General features: G+C 38.7%; 1 protein-coding gene across 1 annotated transcript; it reads left to right on the top strand.

The window, feature by feature from the left end:
• The first annotated feature begins 15753 nt into the window (after positions 1–15753).
• On the top strand, positions 15754–18588 carry LOC107866510 (geraniol 8-hydroxylase-like). Its single transcript, XM_016712546.2, has 3 exons — positions 15754–16350; positions 16464–16748; positions 17881–18588. The coding sequence occupies exons 1-3, from the start codon at positions 15754–15756 to the stop codon at positions 18484–18486; spliced, it is 1488 nt and encodes a 495-aa protein (XP_016568032.1). The 3' UTR covers positions 18487–18588.
• Positions 18589–18815: the final 227 nt, after the last annotated feature.

Genomic DNA, 18815 nt, shown 5'->3' with positions numbered 1-18815 from the left:
CGGTTAAAGGGACGACATCCTCACACCTGTTTTGTAAATTCTGAGAATAGCAATGCATTGCTGATCATTGAGTGAAACACCAGGCTAATGCCATTTTATTGAAGGTGGAAAAGAGTAGATGAAGAAGATTACTTCATTAATTTGAAAAATTAGAGCTAGCTTTCAATGTGTACAGTGCTATCTAAATATATACTGAACAACTTGCACTTTTACTAACTAACTATGGGAAATAAACCCCGCCACAACAATAATATTGTAGTAATAAAAGCAATAAATATGACAACAATAATACTGTTAATCAACAAGAACAATAAGAGCGATAATGACACCAAGATTTTTACGTAAAATCTCAATGAGGAAAAAAACCACGGGGCCGAGAGGAGCAACTGATATCACTGTAGTAAGAAATTTTACACCGTAGTCACAAGTACAACACTCTAAGTGACTACTACATATTCAAAAGAAATATCTCTCTTTTGATTTTTCCACCTCACTATAATATCTCTCACACTCTCTATTCTCTAATTTTCCTCACAGACTAAACTGTCTGTGATGCCTCACTCTATTTTTCTCTCACTCTATTTTTGTTGTGTATTTCTAAGGAGATGATGAACTCCTTTTATAGGCAAGAATTACGGATGACATCACTAAATGAAGAAGTTTCAAAGTGTTCATAGTGAACATATTAAATAACCAACTACCAAATCTTGCTTAGCAATTTGCAACCAACATTCTTTGAAAAAAAGTTTGCCCATGATAAGTTTTTCAAGACTTTATTTATGGAAATGGACCCCACAAATCTCTCCCTCCAGTCCCATGCACCTAAAGGAGGTATTCACGTCTTCTCAAAGAGAGCTCATACCGATAAGTTCTTTGTACAATTCGAACTTGCCTTTTAACACCACCTTCGTCAGCGTATCCGCGGGATTTTCACTGATGTGAATCTTCTTAACATGGAACAATTCATTCTTCACCTGTTCACGAATCCAATGAATCTCGGATTAATGTATTTTGTTCTTGCATGGTACATGGAGTTCTTGCTCAAGTCCAAAGTGTCACAATAGACAATGTACTCCTTTTGGTGCAATCCAAGTTCTTGAAGGAACCATTTCAGCCATACCACCTCCTTGCCAGCTTCAGTAGCTGCAATATACTCTGCTTCGATTGTAGAGAGTGCGACACACTTCTACAACTTTGATTGTCATGATATAGCTCCCCCTAAAAATATAAACAAATATCCTGTAGTGAATTTTCTGTTGTCAAGGTCACCTGCAATATCAGCATCTGTATAGCCCTTCAAAATTGGATCAGATCCACCAAAACACAAGCAATCTCCTGTGGTACCTCTCAAATACCTGAGTATCCACTTGACTGCTTCCCGTGATATTTTCTGGGATTTCCAGGAACCTGCTAACAACAAAAAATGCATGAGCAATGTCCGGTCTAGTACACACCATTGCATACATCAAACTCCCGACTGTTGAAGAATAAGGAACATTAGCCATATTTTCTTTCTCTTCATTTGTTGTAGGACACATTTCTTACTTAACTTCAGATGACCAGCAAGAGGTGTGCTAACAGCTTTAGCACTCTTCATGTTGAAGCATTCGAGTACACGTTCAATGTACTTCTCCTGAGATAGCCACAACTTTCTGCTTGTTCGTTCTCGAACAATCTTCATCCCCAGAATTTGTTGTGCTGCGCCCAAATATTTTATATCAAATGACTTGGACAAATCTCTCTTCAACTTGGAAATCAGCTCCTTGTCTTATCCTATAATCAACATGTCATTCACATACAACAACAAAATAATAAAGTTATTGTCCGAAGATCTTTTGAAGTATACACATGGATTAGAATAAGTCTTTTTGTAAGTTAGAATTTGCATGAATGAGTCAAACTTCTTGTACCACTGCCTTGGTGCCTGCTTCAATCCGTAAAGACTCTTATTCAGTTTACAGACCATGTGTTTCTTTTCAGCTACTTCAAATCCTTCTGGATGGTCCATATAGATCTCTTCTTCTAAATCTCTATGAAGAAATGTAGTTTTCACATCCAACTGCTCCACTTCAAGATCTAGTCTAGCTGCTAAGTTCAAAATGGTTCGAATAGAAGTCATTTTGACAACAAGTGAGAAAATTTCATCAAAATCAATACCTTTTTTCTGTTCGAAGCCTTTTACCACCAATCGAGCTTTATATCTGACTAGCTATCCATTTCTATCTTTCTTGAGTTTAAAAATCCACTTACACGTAAGTGGTCTTTTACCTTTTGGAACCAGATTATACGTGTCATTTTTCTACAGAGATTTCATCTCTTCTTACATGTCTTTCATCCACTTGTTCTTTTCTGGATGGACCAACACCTCATTTAAACTTTCTGGCTCCCCTCATCATTGACGAGGACATACTCTGTGGAAGGGTACTTGGATGACTCTACTCTTTGCCTTTCTAATCTCCTCAAAGGTTGAGATTGTTGTTCTTCTTGAGCAGGGTACCCCACCTGGTCAGTATAATCATCAAGTTGCTCCCCCTACTCGACAACCTCATCGGTTATACATTTTGCACTTTTGGGATGGTCAGAAGTAGAAATAATGGCAATAACATTAGGGACTTTTTCGAAAGACTACATCTCTACTTCTGATGACCTTCTTCTTTACAGGATCCCACAATCTGTACCCAAACTCTTTATCTCCATATCTGACGAATATACAGGGAACTAATTTATCATCTAGTTTTGTTCTCTGCTCCTTCGGTACATGGGCAAATGCTCTATAACTAAACACCTTCAGATGAGAGTAGGACACCTCCTTGTTGGTCCTCCTCGAGTATCATAAGAAGTTGACAATGAGTTTAAGAGTAAGATGAATTTATATTCCTCCTCAATCTTTACGCTGAGGTTAGACAATTGCGTGATCAGTCCATTAAGCACATTTAAATATGACAAAAAATTTATACCTTCACCCATATGTAGGGTGTACAACTGCTTCTTTAGGTCTAATTTGTTTGTCAGCATTTTGGACATGTGGGGTTTTATAACTTTTTTCAAATACCACATGCACTATCTTCGTCGATGATGTTATTGACCACATCATCGGTTAAGTGCAACCTGATTGCACTGGCAGCCTTTTCATCCATTTCTTCTCAATCCTCCAATTTCATAGATTCGGAATTTTTGGATTTACCACTTAGTGCCTTGTGTAATTCTTGTGGATGAGTAGATCCCTCATCCTTCTCTGCCATGTTGAGAAATCATTATCACCATTGAATTTTGCTACCTCATACTTTACTCCGAACATTTTATTTTTACCAAGTATAGTACCACCAATTGCAAAAAATTATTTTTGCAAATCAACAGAATGTGGGCTTTGATACCAGTTGTTGGGAATAAATCCCGCTGTAATAATAATATTGCGGTAATAAAAGCAATAACTATGACAACAATAATACGATTAATCAACAAAAATAATAAGAACGATAACGAGAAAAAACCACGGGCCGAGAGGAGCAACTGATATCACTATAGTAAGGAATTTTACACCGTAGTCACAAGTACAATACTCTAAGTGACTACTACACATTCAAAAGAAATATCTCTCTTTTGATTTTTCCACCTCACTATAATATCGCTCACACTCTCTGTTTTCCTCACAGACTAATGTCACGGGCCTATTTTTAGCCGCGTGTGGACAACTTAACACCCTCAATATCGATGCTAAACTCAGTCCTAACCAGCTCTAAAACAATCCCCAAGAAACTTTGAAAATTTACACAAACACGTAAGGAAAAATAACAAGGGAAGACAATCATTTTTGGAGGCCCGAAGAGCCAATTTTCTGATATATTTCTTGAGTAATACAAGTATATGGATGCTGCCCAAGAGGGCTTTACAAGGTATATTTAAAGTCCCTAAGCCAAAGGGCACAATAAATGCTAGAAAATGACTACACAAATGGTCCACAACAAGCTAGTCAAACTTTCTACATTTGGCCATGCAATCCAAGCAACTAGTGAAAGGCCTTTGTCTGGCAACCTATTTTTCTGTTCAGTTGCTGGTCAAGGCTCCAAAGACAAGGTAAATGTTGACCCATGCTTGTAATTTGACCTCCCAAAGATGCCTCCACGTTGGCATTGTCAATTGATGTTGCCGAAGCCTTATCGAGCTCGGAAATGCACCCAAAATGCTTGGAATTATGCCCAAAATATGAGGAATTTAATGGGTAGTGACGCGGGGCGTCACACTCTCCCCCACCTAATTTGGCGACGACCGCGGCGCCACATAGCTGCAAATATTTGTGGACTTGCTCCTTGAACTGCCACAAGTCCTCATATTTTTCCCATGATGCCTCCTCGGGCGATTGGCCCTTCCAATGGACTAAGAATTGGGCACTTGAATTGCTCGAACCAATTGATGATCAATTATGTCCTCAATTTGCTTATCCGTGGCAGCGGACGTCATGAAAATTTGAGGCCGACTAGACTTACCCCGCTCCACGTCTTCCATGTCTTCGAAATACGATTTTAATTTGCTTGCATGGAAAACGGGATAAATCTTTAGATGCGATGGCATGTCCAGCTTATATGAAATTTTGCCAACCTTGGCAACAATCTCAAATGGACCCTCATACCGTCGAATCAAACTTTGATTGACACTTCTCAATGACTTGAATTGCCTCGGATTGAGCTTGACCATTACTTTGTCTCCAATCCGGTAATGGACTGGACGACGCTTACGATCAACAAATTTCTTCATCTTACGGGTTGATTTATCAAGATATGACCTCGCCACATTGACTTGTTCCTCCCAAGCCTTTTCCATATGATAAGCACCTGGATTCCTCATTCCGGCGTTAACCGGTAAGGATTGTGGAGTGTTTGGTTGCTGCCTCATTGCAAGTTCGAATGGACTACGACCTGTTGCCTCACTCTATTGCAAATTGTACGAGAATTGGGCCGTGTCGAGCAAACTTGACCAGTCCCTTTGATTGGCACTAACAAAGTGCCTCAAGTAGCACTCGAGTAACCCATTTACTCGCTCCGTTTGTCCGTCGGTTTGGGGATGGAAGCTGGTTGAAAAGTGCAGCTCCGACCCCAACAAACTGAATAACTCCTGCCAAAATGCTCCAATGAATCGTGGGTCTCGATCACTATGATATGCCTAGGCACGCCCCAAAGTTTAACTACATCTTTGAGAAACAATCGGGCTGCCTCCTTGGCTTTGCAATTAGACGTGGCAGCTGAGAATGTTGCATATTTGGAGAAGCGATCAACGACAACCATGATTGTTCCACAATCCTCCGAGTTAGGCAAACACGTGATAAAATCCATGGTTACACTATCCCATGGTTTCTCCGCGGTGGGCAGCGGCTCAAGTAATCCACTGGGCTCCTTGTGTTCCACCTTGTCTTGTTGGCAAACAAGGCAAGTGGGAACGTATACTTCTATATCGTCCCTCATGCGAGGCCAATAATAAGCTGCTTCTAACAATGCCATGGTGCATTTTTGTCCCGGATGACCAGCCCACGTTGTGTCATGGCCCTCCTTGATCAACAAGTGCTTAAGATTTTTCCATCTAGGCACATACACTCGCCTTCCGGTGGTGTATAATAGTCCGTCCTCCTCCCAAAACTTTTGGGTCTTGCCTTTGCGTGCCAAATCAAGAAGTTGCTTGGCAACGGGATCATGTTCCATCCCTTCTTTGATGGTATCCAGCACACTACAGTTGGTAGTGCTCAAAAGTGTTGCCAAAACAGCCTTGCAACTTAATGCATCGGCCACGACGTTTGCTTTTCTCAGTTTATACTCTAATGAGTAATCAAACTCCGCTAAGAAATCTTGCCATCGAGCCTGCTTCAGCGAGAGTTTCTTTTGTGATTGGAAGTAGCTGGTCGCTACATTATTCGTCTTGACGAGGAAATGAGCTCCCAACAAATAATGATGCCATGTCTTTAGGCAATGGATAATGACCGTCATCTCCCTTTCATGGACTGTATAGCGCCGCTCCGCATCATTTAATTTTTTACTTTCAAATGCTATCGGATGGCCCTCTTGCATTAGGACACCACCAATAGCAAAATTGGATGCATCCTTTTTCACTTCAAACAGTTTTGCGAAATCCGATAAAGCCAAAATCGGCTCCTTGATGATGGCTGCCTTGAGGTTGTTGAATGCCCCTTGACACGAACTATTCCACTCCCAAACACGATTCTTTTTTAATAAATTCATGAGCGGAGCAACAATATCCGATTATCCAAGAATAAATCTCCGGTAATAATTAGCAAGGCCAAGGAAGGACCTTAATTCGGGCACCTTCGTTGGAACCTCCCAATCCCGGATTGCCTCAACTTTGTCGCTATCCATCTGAATCTGCCCTTGGCTGATCGTATGGCCCAAGAATTGCACCTTTGGCTGTGCAAAAGTGCACTTCTCCCTTTTGATGCATAGCTCGTTTTCCCGTAGCACATTAAACACGATTTGAAGGTGTCTAACGTGCTCCTCCATTGAGCTACTATAAACAACAATGTCGTCCAGGTATATGACCACGAATTGATCCAAGTATGGCTAGAAAATCTTGTTCATTAGGATGCAAAACGTGGCTGGTGCGTTGGTCAGTCCAAAAGGCATGACCAGCCACTCAAAGGACCCATAGCGAGTCACACAAGTCGTCTTGGCTTCATCTCCATCGGTTATGCGAACTTGATAATAGCCCTTCCTCAAATCCATCTTTGTGAACACTTTGGTTTGCCCCAAGAGATCAAACAAATCAGTTATCAAGGGGATGGGATATTTGTTTTTCACCGTGACCTTGTTAAGAGCATGGTAATCAATACACAACCTCAACGTCCCTTCATTCTTCTTTTGAAATAAGACCGGAGCTCCAAAGGGTGCCTTAGATGGTCGGATGTGGCCTGATTCCAGCAATTCCTTGAGTTGTTTTCTAAGTTCTTCAAGCTCCGGAGGCGACATTCGATACGGGGTCATAGCTATGGCTTTGCCCGGGGAACCAACTCGATTTCGTGATCAACTTCCCTTCGTGGAGGTAACCGTTTGGGCAGCTCCTCCGGCATTACATCCTTGTTCTCTTTAAGAACCCGTTGGATGCATGAGGGCAATAATTCAGCTTCTTGGCAGCCCACAATCTCCATCAATGTCGCAAGAAAGGTTGGTTCTCCTTTCTTGAAACTTTTAACAAGTTGCATCGCCGACAAACGTGTGCCACTTTGAGCGACACGAATAAGTGGAACAATGCAAGAATCAACCACATCACAAATGTCTAGCTGGTTGAGACGTGGCGAAATAAACGCATTAATCTCATACCAAAAATCCAGCCCCAAAATAATATCAAAGACATCCATCGGGACAACCGAAAAATCCATTTCTCCCTTCCAACCTCCCAAGGTGAGACTCACCCGAGGAGCGAGGCCATTGACATTGGTAGGGAGACAATTAACGGTCTTTAACATTGAATCAATGGTCACGAACGCAAGGCCAAGTTCTTTGGCCTTTTCCTCCGTAACAAAGTTATGCGTTGCTCCGGTGTCTACCATAATACGGACTGCTCACCCATTCACCTCCCCATCAACAAATAATGACTCTCGAGCTCTAACGCTATGCTTCTTTACAGTAAGAGCTGCAAGCTTCATGTGGTTAAACAAAGCCATGTGGTTGAACAAACCCACGGCTTGTCCCTTTCCTTTCTCTGGATTGGCAGCTTGTTCTTCTTGCTCCCCGGAACCCCCGACTTGCGTACTAGCTTGATCCTTCCGTGTTGCTGCAATCATCGCTCCCAGCTTACTCAATGAAGGACAAAATCTCGCAAAGTGAGACGTATCCCCGCAAAGGTAGCAGCTGCTATCGCGGTTAGCTACACCTTTTTTCTTCTCCTCATAGTTCTTGCGGAATGACTATGGCTGGTTGCGTTTGCCTTTGAACTCACGATTTTTGTTGGGAACAAACTTGTCTTTGCCCTTGTCCCCACGATCTCCCTTGGCAGCAACGGGCTTGTTCCGACTATCCTTCGCCTTGGCATAATCAGCATGAAAATCAGTCAAGGATTCCGCCACTTTAATGGCCTCATCCACGGTCTTGACATTATGCCTCCTCAACTCTTGTTTGGCCCAATTTTGGAGGCCATCAAGGAAGAAGAATAACAACTCCTCACTACTGAAACTCGTCACAAGAAGTGAGAACTTCGTAAACTCCCTCACATAGTTATGAATGAAAGAAGTTTGTTTAAGTTCCCTCAACTTCCGTCGGGCTTCATCTACAACGTTTTGAGGGTAAAATTGTTCCTTCAACTCATCCTTAAACTGATCCCAATCAGCTATGGTGCAAAGACCCCTCTCCATGTCTACTTTTTTCCTACGCCACCACAACATTGCGACGTCACTAAAGTACATGGTTGCAATCCGGATCCTTGCTGCTCCGTCAACAATCTTAACGTGATCAAAATACGACTCTAATTTCCATATGAAATTCTCTACGTCTTGAGCATTCCTCTCACCCTTAAACACGTTGGGTTTAGGAGCCTCAATACGAGCATCATGGTAAGCCACGAAACCATGATTTCTACCAACACGGGCTGCTTTCAGTTGTTACTTCAAATCAGCAACTTCTTCCTGCAAAGTGGACTGCCCCAACATCACCTCAGATAGTTTTGACCCAAACTCCTCGTGTAGCGCCGATAATGCTTCCATAAGCTTGAGTTCCAAGCTGGTCAGCCCCTCCTTGTGCTCTTCATTTTGCTCGGACAAGTCAGCCTTGACTTCGTCCAGCCCTTCAAGAGCAGCCGCCATAAGGGTACCAACGTTGGACTCAAGGGTCTTGAACCGATGGCCCAAAACCGCTAAGCCAGCCTTCGTGCTAACGATTCTCTCATCAAGAGAACCGGATGTGGAACCTTCACCATCTTCCACGTTTGTAACAGCCTCACTAACTGGAATTTGAGCCTCATCCTTGTTCCTACTCTTGTCACGTTTCTTGGTCTTAGTTTTGCCCAAATTGTCTCCACCGTGAACCTCCTCGTCACCGTCGTATGCCATGTTCAAAGTGTTGCTCTGATACCACTTGTCACGGGCCTATTTTTAGCCGCGCGTGGACAGCTTAACACCCTCAATATCGATGCTAAACTCAGTCCTAACCAGCTCTAAAACAATCCCCAAGAAACTTTGAACATTCACACAAACACGTAAGGAAAAATAACAAGGGAAGACAATCGTTTTGGGAGGTCCGGAGAGTCAATTTTCTGATATATTTCTTGAGTAATACAAGTATATGGATGCTGCCCAAGAGGGCTTTACAAGGTATATTTAAAGTCCCTAAGCCAAAGGGCACAATAAATGCTAGAAAATGACTACACAAATGGTCCACAACAAGCTAGTCAAACTTTCTACATTTGGCCATGCAATCTAAGCAACTAGTGAAAGGCCTTTGTCTGGCAACCTATTTTTCTGTTCAGCTGCTGGTCAAGGCTCCAAAGACAAGGTAAATGTTGACCCATGCTTGTAATTTGACCTCCCAAAGATGCCTCCACGTTGGCATTGTCAATTGACGTTGCCGAAGCCTTATCGAGCTCGGAAATGCACCCCAAATGCTCGGAATCATGCCCAAAACATGAGAAATTTAATGGGTAAGGGGCATCACACTAAACTCTATATGATGCCTCACTCTATTTTTTTTCTCTCTGTTTTTGGTGTGTATTTTCAAGTAGATGATGAGCTCCTTTTATCGGCAAAAATTACGGATGATATCACTAAATGAAGAAGTTTCAAAGTGTTCATAGTGAGCACAGTTAAATAACCAACTACCAAATCTTGCTTAGCAATTTGAGCCAACATTCTTTGAAAAAAGTTGGCTCATGATAAGTTTTTCAAGACTTCATTTATGTGGCTGGACCCCACACTACTAACTGTGTTCTTGACAAACTTCTAACTATATTTTTAATAGACTGCTAACGCTTGCTACTTAGCACACTGTATCTCAACACTCTCCTCAAGCTAGACGTAGTAAATACATTTAAAATTCCTAGCTTGGACATCAAGAATTCATGTTGAACTCTGCTTAGTCCTTTAGTCAAGATATCAGCAGAGAATGAGTAGGCAAAACTTACTGGAATTGGACTAGTGTAATATGTATGGTAACATATCTTCTTTTCCCTTTCCAAAAAGAGTTTTGTTTGGTCAACACATTCGAGGACTTACCTTCATACATGAAGCTATCCTTTTTATTATTAAATGGTACAACGGTAAAGCAAGCAGAAGATGAAGGCGCGGACCTGGCAATAAAAGCCGTCTGTTTGTAAAGCAACAAGGCACAACCATATCTTCTTAACCCAAGCTGTAGACAGTCATACCAATGCGATTTTATTTCCCATTTTTCTTGGGAACTGAATGGTGTATTAGTTCCATATGCATGTCAGAAGCACCAATATGATCTATAGCCTCTTTCTTTTTATTCGTAGAACGTTTTCTCAGTTATGCAGTTGCAATTTAGCCGATGTTTTGTTGTGTGGAATTGTAAACGTTGTTTATCTTGTATAGATGTGGAAGGGTGCATCACTACACCAGTCCACTTTCCTTTTGACGCTTCAATTATGCTACACTTGTTGTGTACATTGCGATTCTATTATTCTCTTTTTCTTATTTTCCTACATCAGGCTCAAAACTTAATAGAAAGAGTCTCTACCCTTAAAGATAGAGGTACAGTACATCTTATCTTCTATACCCTACTTGTGGAGTTAAATTTTGAACTGTGGTGCTTTTTTTTATGAATCAAATCAATTTCACAAGTACTAATTGTACCATAATATAGATGTTTCATTCTATTCTGAAACAAGATTATGTAAGTACTTTTATTGTACTTTAACGAACATCCAAGACAATTCAAATGTCCTGAGAGAATTTCAAGCTTTCCCCGTAAGAAACTGAATACAATACCTTTGCATATATCAAAAAAGGATAGACTAGTGTAAAGAATAATTTCCCATCTTAAAAAGGCATGATTTCGTACAACCCAAAATCAAAACTTCTCTAATTGTTTCTGTTACAACTCTTTATATGAAATCTAGTATGGTCCTTTAGAACTGCATGTACATGGACTGCTTTCTTCGTTCATCATTCCAACCCAGTCCGGCAGAACCTTTGTTTCTTGTATCCTGTATTGGTTCTTGCTGCATCCAAGTGCCTCCTGTTGGGAAGCAACGCAATCCCACATCGGAGAAATAGAGGAACCATATCCAATATTTAAGAGTCTCACCAACTCCTCTAGTATGAGTCCTTTTGGGAGGTGTCAAAAAAGAATTCGTGGACAATGTCATACTATTGCCAAGTTTGAGTGAACTTACACGCGGTCCCAACAAACAAGTGAGACTTGTGTCGAAAGTCTTTCTCTGTGCAAACAGCCAAGCCATCTCGTATCATTACATTTCCAAGTACAATATTAACATGCACTTTTAATTTGAGCAACAATTTGGAGGGAAAGGAATCATATAAGGTTTCACACTGACCGATACCTTGAAGATAAGATATTGAAAGAAGTATCGAATTTTCTCCATGTGAGGGGTCTGAGATTACTTAATTCATTCCCATGAAGAAGAAGTTGATTAATGCAAGCGTCTAGATAGCAAGTTGATAGAAATATTGAGTGAATTGTAGTGAGGCCTATTGTAGAGAGATATGGTTTGATGGGATGTTAGCTAGAGAGCTCATCCACTGTTAGGCTGGTTATTTTAGTTGTTAAAAGATTGAGGGCCAGGGAGTCAGCCCCTGTTCGGATTGTAATGTTTCACTTTGGTATAATAAGATTTATTTACCAAAAAAAAAAAATGGTAATGGTGTATAAAAATAAAATTAGAGGATATAGGTACGTGTATAAAAAGAATATTAGAGGTTGGATCATTTTTTATGTTACCAATCTTTGCCTTTATTAAATAGATATATATGGTTGATCCATTTTTACCTATAGATCATTAGCTGATGATTGATAACTGTATGCCACAATATATGCAATTTGCAGTTTTATGCATAATTTTGAATATGTGTAGTGTGGTAGCCTGAACAAATATTTGTCTATTTTTTTCCCCAGAATTTCAGTTCGAAAATCAAAAGGCAACTTCTCATTGGAGCCATAGATTTCTTATACTCTAGAAAACAAAGATTTGTCAATATATATATATATATATATATATGTTATCCTGTGTGTATTTTGTAAACTTGACTATGAATTAGGTCCTGTTATATTATTAGAGTGTCATACTCTTATAGCAATTGGAGCTAGTTTTTTCTGAAGTGTTTGATAATTGTTAGACAAATTGTGTATACGATTTGGCTTCTTCTGAGTTGGGATAAACAAGTTTGAGTTTGGTAAGGGCCAAGCTAGATGGGCTTGGCCAATGTAAGAAGCCTTTAGCTAGTACAATGAGGGGAAATGATAGAAACGATACTTCAAATTAAACTATTTCCATGGAAATGATCATGGAATTTAAATTCCATTTTCTAGCCATATCAATTTACTAGCTTGTTTTGTATCGTTTCAACACACCTTTTATACAGTTTCTATACATATCTTATACATATAAATATTCTATATAAAAATTATATAGTTTTGATACACAATTTATACAATAACTGGGTGGGCGTTCGGTATTCGATTTGGTATTTTCAAGTTCGGGTCCGGTAATTCCCTAATCGATATTTGAACGTAGATACCACATACCATACTTATAAATATCGATTCGGTAATTCGGTATTTGGTAAATTAAACTTTGGTTCGGTTCGATTTTGGTAATACCATATTAAAGTTGGAGATGTGCAAATATACGTTTAAACATAAAAGATTATATTTAATAAAAACCCTCTTTAGTATTTCTTTTGTTGCTTTTTACGAACATATTACAAAGGTCCAAGAGATTCTTTGGGATGACTAATACTATTGTCTATTGGGTTTGTTAGACACACACACAAATATATATATATATATATATATATATATATATATATATAATTCAATATTCGGTAAATACCGAATACCAAACGATATTAATATCTTGTACTAAACCCAATCCCGAATATCGAAATATTGAAATCTTACTCCCAAATACCATACCAAATACCGAATTACAGAATACAGAATACCAAATTTTGTGGTTCAATTCAGTAATTCGGTTTTCGGTATTTTTTGCCCCGCCCTAATAACTGTACATTTTCTTTTACATGTTTTATACAAAAATTATGTAATTTTCATACACTTTCTATATATTTTTTATATATATTTTATACATATACATGTTTGATAGAACTATACAATTTCTATACATATATCATATATAGATACATATTCTATTTAACAATTATATCGTTTTTATATAATTTAATTATTATTTTTAAATAATAAAAAAACAGAATATTTGATCAGTTAAAAAATTTATAACAAAAAATAAATTGAAATATTTTTAAAAGAGCCGAATTGCCCAAGTTGAATACTGTATCAGTATTGCATATAGATTGTATCAGTATTGTATATGGACTTTATATAGACTACGTAGGCTAAAATGACTCTAAATGGCTATAAAGCGGAAATACTATATCCGTCTGGCCACTTTTTGAAAAGTTTTCAAACTTGGGCTATTTATTTTAAAAAGTGCTATAGAGTGTCCTTTTCCCGTCCAATAATGCTACTTATGGACCCAAATGTGGCGGAAATTATCAATTAGAACCAACAACATATCTAGTGTAATTCCACAAGTAAAGGTCGAAGAAGGTAGTGTGTTTGTAGATTTTACCCCTATAAGGTAGAGAGGCTACTTTTCATAGGCCTCGACTCAAGTAAAAGCATTACAAAGCAGTTTGGAAACTATGAGAGTGACGAAGCCAAGACAATGTTGAATAAAGCATGACAATGCATATTAAAAATGGAACAATCAAAATCATAAAATAATACGATACTTGAAGTGCTAGAAATAATAAATAGTTACAGAAATGGGATAAAATGAAACTTTCAGATTAATACTACGACTGGTAGCGCACCTAAGGGTGTGACCTAGTGTTCGATGAAGTGTGTGAGAACCATGAGGTTTAAGGTTCAAGCCTAACAGAAACAAAAACACTAGGTGATTTGTTTCCATCTATCCGAAGCTTTGGTGGCAGTGGCGGTGCTAGAAGTTTCAGTATGGAGGTTCAAAAGTAAACATACAAACTAACTGAAGGGGTTCAAAATTTGCTATATATACATCAAAAATAATTTTAACAATGTATAAATAATATAGTTTTTCGTCGAAGGGGATTCTACTGAACCCCATGGCCTAAATGTAGCGCCGCTCCTATTTGATGGATCTATCTGATACTTGTTGCTGGTGAGATGTGATAGGTATCTCATGAAATTTGTCGTGGTGTGCGAGAGTTGGCCACCACAATTATCAAGGAAAATAAAAACTACGAGTACTAGCAATCTAGCATTAAAGACTAATCATTGATTAGAACGAAACAGTAAAATAAAAAAAATTGTCAATATAAACTACACAACTTGTAGCTGGCCAACTTATTTTGTGGAGAGTTATTAGGAGATTTTTCATTGAAATGCTCATGAACTAGGTCAATGTATTTATTAAATTAAATAATTGGGGGTTAACACTTAATTAGCACGCAAATACTTGGCTAGAGATTAAAATAATAGGGGATTAAAACTTAGTTATTACGTGATCTTCTATTGGGTTATTAATTAATATATAAAATATTGTTGGCAACGTGCATGAGATTATAACTTAGTTACTACGTGATCTTCTATGGAGTTATTTAGTATATAAAATATTGTTTGCAACGTGCATGGGTGGTGATTAACACTACCTGCTCACCGTGCAATAGCTAGCAAACTATACATAGAAAATGTAGGTTGTACTAGGCCAGTCTCATGCAATAAGCTCATGACAGAGCGATGAGTAATTTAGTATATAAAATATTGTTAGCAACGTGCATGGGTGGTGATTAACACTACCTGCTCATCGTGTAATAGCTAGCAAACTATACATAGGAAATGGAGATTGTACTAGGCTTGCCCCATGCAATAAGCTCATGACAGAGCGATGAGTAATTTAGTATATAAAATATTGTTAGCAACATGTATGGTGGTGATTAACACTACCTGCTCACTGTGTAGTAGTTAACAAAATGCATAGGAGATGTAAATTGTACTAGGCTAGCTTCATGCGACAAGCTCATGACTGAGCGACGTAATTTAGTATATAAAATATTGTTAGCAACGTGCATGGTGGTGATTAACACTACCTGCTCACTGTACAGTAGTTAACAAACTGCATAGGAGATGTAAACTGTACTAGGCTAGCTCCATGCAACAAGCTCATGACTGAGCGGCGAGTTATTAAGTATATAAAATATTGTTAGCAATATGCATGGTGGTGATTAACACTACCTGCTCACTGTGCAGTAGTTAACAAACTGCATAGGAGATGTAAACTGTACTAGGCTTGCTCCATGCGACAAGCTCATGATTGAGCGACGAGTTATTAAGTATATAAAATATTGTTAGCAACGTGCATGGTGGTGGTTAACACTACCTGCTCGCAGGTCCCCACATGGGAGACCCACCTCGGAGCCATTCAATCAAGGCCCTTGGGGAGATGATTAACTCTTAGGTTTTTTATTTTTAAATGTATGACAAATTTGAATAAGATTCCTCTATATAATTACTTACAAAATTAGGGGAAAGCATCTTATAATCTTTCAAAGTTGAAGGAAGGGGCCTAATGGATTACTATACACTTGTATTTAGAACAATTTTTGCTTTGGGTTTTCTTTATACTCTAGCCAAATTATCCAGTAGAGGCAGCAAAAGACTTCCACCAGGGCCATCACCATGGCCAATTATTGGGAACTTTCACTTGTTAGGAGCAAAACCACATGTATCACTAGCCAATCTTGCAAAAAATTATGGTCCAATTATGAGTTTAAAACTAGGCCAAATGACCACAGTGGTCATTTCTTCTTCAACCATTGCAAAACAAGTTCTTAAAACTCAAGATGAAGCCTTTTCAACTAGATTTATTCCTAACGTGGTTCAAGCACACAACTATAGCAAATTCTCTGTGGTATGGCTTCCTGTTTGTCCTCAATGGCAAACACTTAAGACATTTTTGAACACAAAAATCTTCTCTTCAAATAGACTTGATGCAAATCAACATCTAAGATCTCAAAAGGTGAAAGAATTGATTGCTTATTGTGAAAAATGTAGCCAAGAAGGTGAAGCTTTGAATGTAAGTCAAGTTGCTTACAAGACTAATCTCAACTTGTTGTCGAACACCCTTTTCTCGAAAGATTTGGCCGACCCTTTTTCGGATTCAAAGGTAGAGCTCAGGATCCCTTGTTTTGATTTTAACTTTTCTTTACTGAACGATGCATTAGATATACTGTATCGTTGATATCAGTTAATGTTTATGACCCTTTGTAAAATTTAAAGGTTGAGTTGAGCGACGTGCTCTGGCGCATCATGCATGAGGTTGGGAAGATCAACCTAGTGGATTTTTTCCCCATACTTGAAAAGATTGATCTTCAAGGAATACGACGTCAGTCAAACATTCATTTTGGTAAGTTTTTTGAACTTTTTGATGGTTTGATTAACGAGCGATTGGAGGAAAAAAGAAGAAGATGCAGCGAAAAGAGTGATATTCTGGAAGTTATTCTCAACCACAGTGCAGAAAATCCTAAAGGGATCGATCATAATCATATAAAATCCATGTTCCTGGTTTGTACTCTTCTCTTTTATACTCAAAATAGTTTCTAGATAGCTATTAGACTCAAAACACATCAATGATCTCTACAAATAACATGGAAAACTTCACAAGATTTGCATATCCAAGGAGATATCCATAAACCACATTTGCATACCTTGATGGTCTATCTTTTTTTGTTTTGGTTAAACTACCATCAGGTAGTGTATGTTATATCCAACAAAAAGTTACAATGGGGGGCGCGAGACCTGACCTCAGAATATAACACTTGACTGAAAAATCACATCAGTCAATGGACAAAAAAGAAAATAGGATTTACTAAAAAGATAATCCTATTCTAAGTAAACTATGATTAATCACATTTTTAACTAACGAAAAAGTTTGCCTTGTCATATTGAATCCTAAGATTAGGAAGTTGGCGTTTATCCGGGGCATTTGAAGGACGCTTAAGTTTCACACCAAAGCCAAAGCACCCAACCACCACTTTTGTCTATGGGTGCTTAACAATACATCACAACCGATTTTACGATATTTTCTATATAAAAATATAAAACTTTTACCAGGGTCAGTGGGTGCTCAAGCACCCGGCAAAGGATAGGTGCATCCGCCCCCGGCATTTATCCAGTTGGCAAGCGCCTTTGGCATCTTTGGGTAATGTTTGATGGTTGCCTGATCACTCTCCTCGCTCTGATTCTTGCAATGTCATGCATTTTTTTTTTTCACAAACGCATCATCATTATTATCTTGAACAAGAAGATTTTGCACATCGCCCTCTACTTCTAAACTACTTGGTTGAGCTAGTGGAGATTCATGAATTTCTAAATCTCTATGTGGTCACATACACTTGATTTGTTCTTGTTATTGCCTTCTCCCTTCAACTGTCCAGTAGACAGATTCATTGAACGTCACATCTATCCCTACTGAGAATTATCCATAGAGTCTTCTAACATATGCACCACAATAACCTAGCTATAATCTTTCATTGCAAGATGTATATAAGTACATGTGCCCGAGTTCCATCCCTCACACGAGCATAAGCAGGACAACTAACTAGTCCTGTTTTGAATCATCAGCAGGTGTACATATATAATTTTCTTGTATTCGTAACTAGTTATATTAATTTGAGAGAATTATAAAATGTTACAGGATTTAATTTTTGCTGGTACTGATACAACTATAACCACATTAGAATGGGCAATGGCAGAAATACTTAGACATCCAGAAATAATGAATAAAGCCCAAGCTGAGCTTGCAGAAGTCGTCGGAAAAGGAAAACCAATAGAAGAAGGTGATGTATCACGACTCCCTTACTTGCAGTATATCGTCAAAGAAACATTAAGAATACACCCACCAGCTACACTCTTAATTCCCCGCCAAGTAGACCAGGATGTTGAATTGTATGACTATATCATTCCAAAGGGCACACTAGTACTAGTCAACGTGTGGGAGATAGGTCGAGATCCTATGTTTTGGAAGGACCCTTTGGTGTTCAGACCTGAGAGATTTCAGAGTTTAGAATTGGATGTGCGAGGAAAAGATTTTGAATTGACTCCATTTGGCGCTGGCCGAAGAATATGCCCTGGTATGCCACTGGCATTGAGAATGGTTCAAGCGATGTTAGGCTCGATGTTGAATTCGTTCAATTGGAAACTTGAGGCAGACATTGAACCACAAGACTTAGACATGGAAGAGAAATCTGGTTTCATCACACCCAAAGCAATTCCTTTACGAGCTATCCCATATCCTCTTTGAGTTTACATTCTCTATATATTTTTATCATTTTCTTTAATACAAAGAAGAATAAAAGTTAGAAGAAAGGATGATCAGAATAAATGTAATAATTTTCAAACTTTGAATCAGCTATGTACTTATGCATTTTATTATAATAAAAGAATAAGAATAAATTCTCCGCAAGAATAAATAATCTTTCTTTCTATACCACTGCGTTGAAGTACAAAAAAGGGCCAGCCCGGTAGCCTAAAACTTTCATTATATGCGGGATTCGAAGAATAACGGGGCCACCTATTGTATGCAACTTCACACCTTACATTTCTGCTCAGGGGCGGATCCACATTGTCCGT

This window comes from Capsicum annuum, chromosome 3 (genome assembly GCF_002878395.1).
Source record: "Capsicum annuum cultivar UCD-10X-F1 chromosome 3, UCD10Xv1.1, whole genome shotgun sequence".
NCBI classification, from domain to species: Eukaryota; Viridiplantae; Streptophyta; class Magnoliopsida; order Solanales; family Solanaceae; genus Capsicum; species Capsicum annuum.
This window is presented reverse-complemented; position numbering and strand designations above follow the sequence as displayed.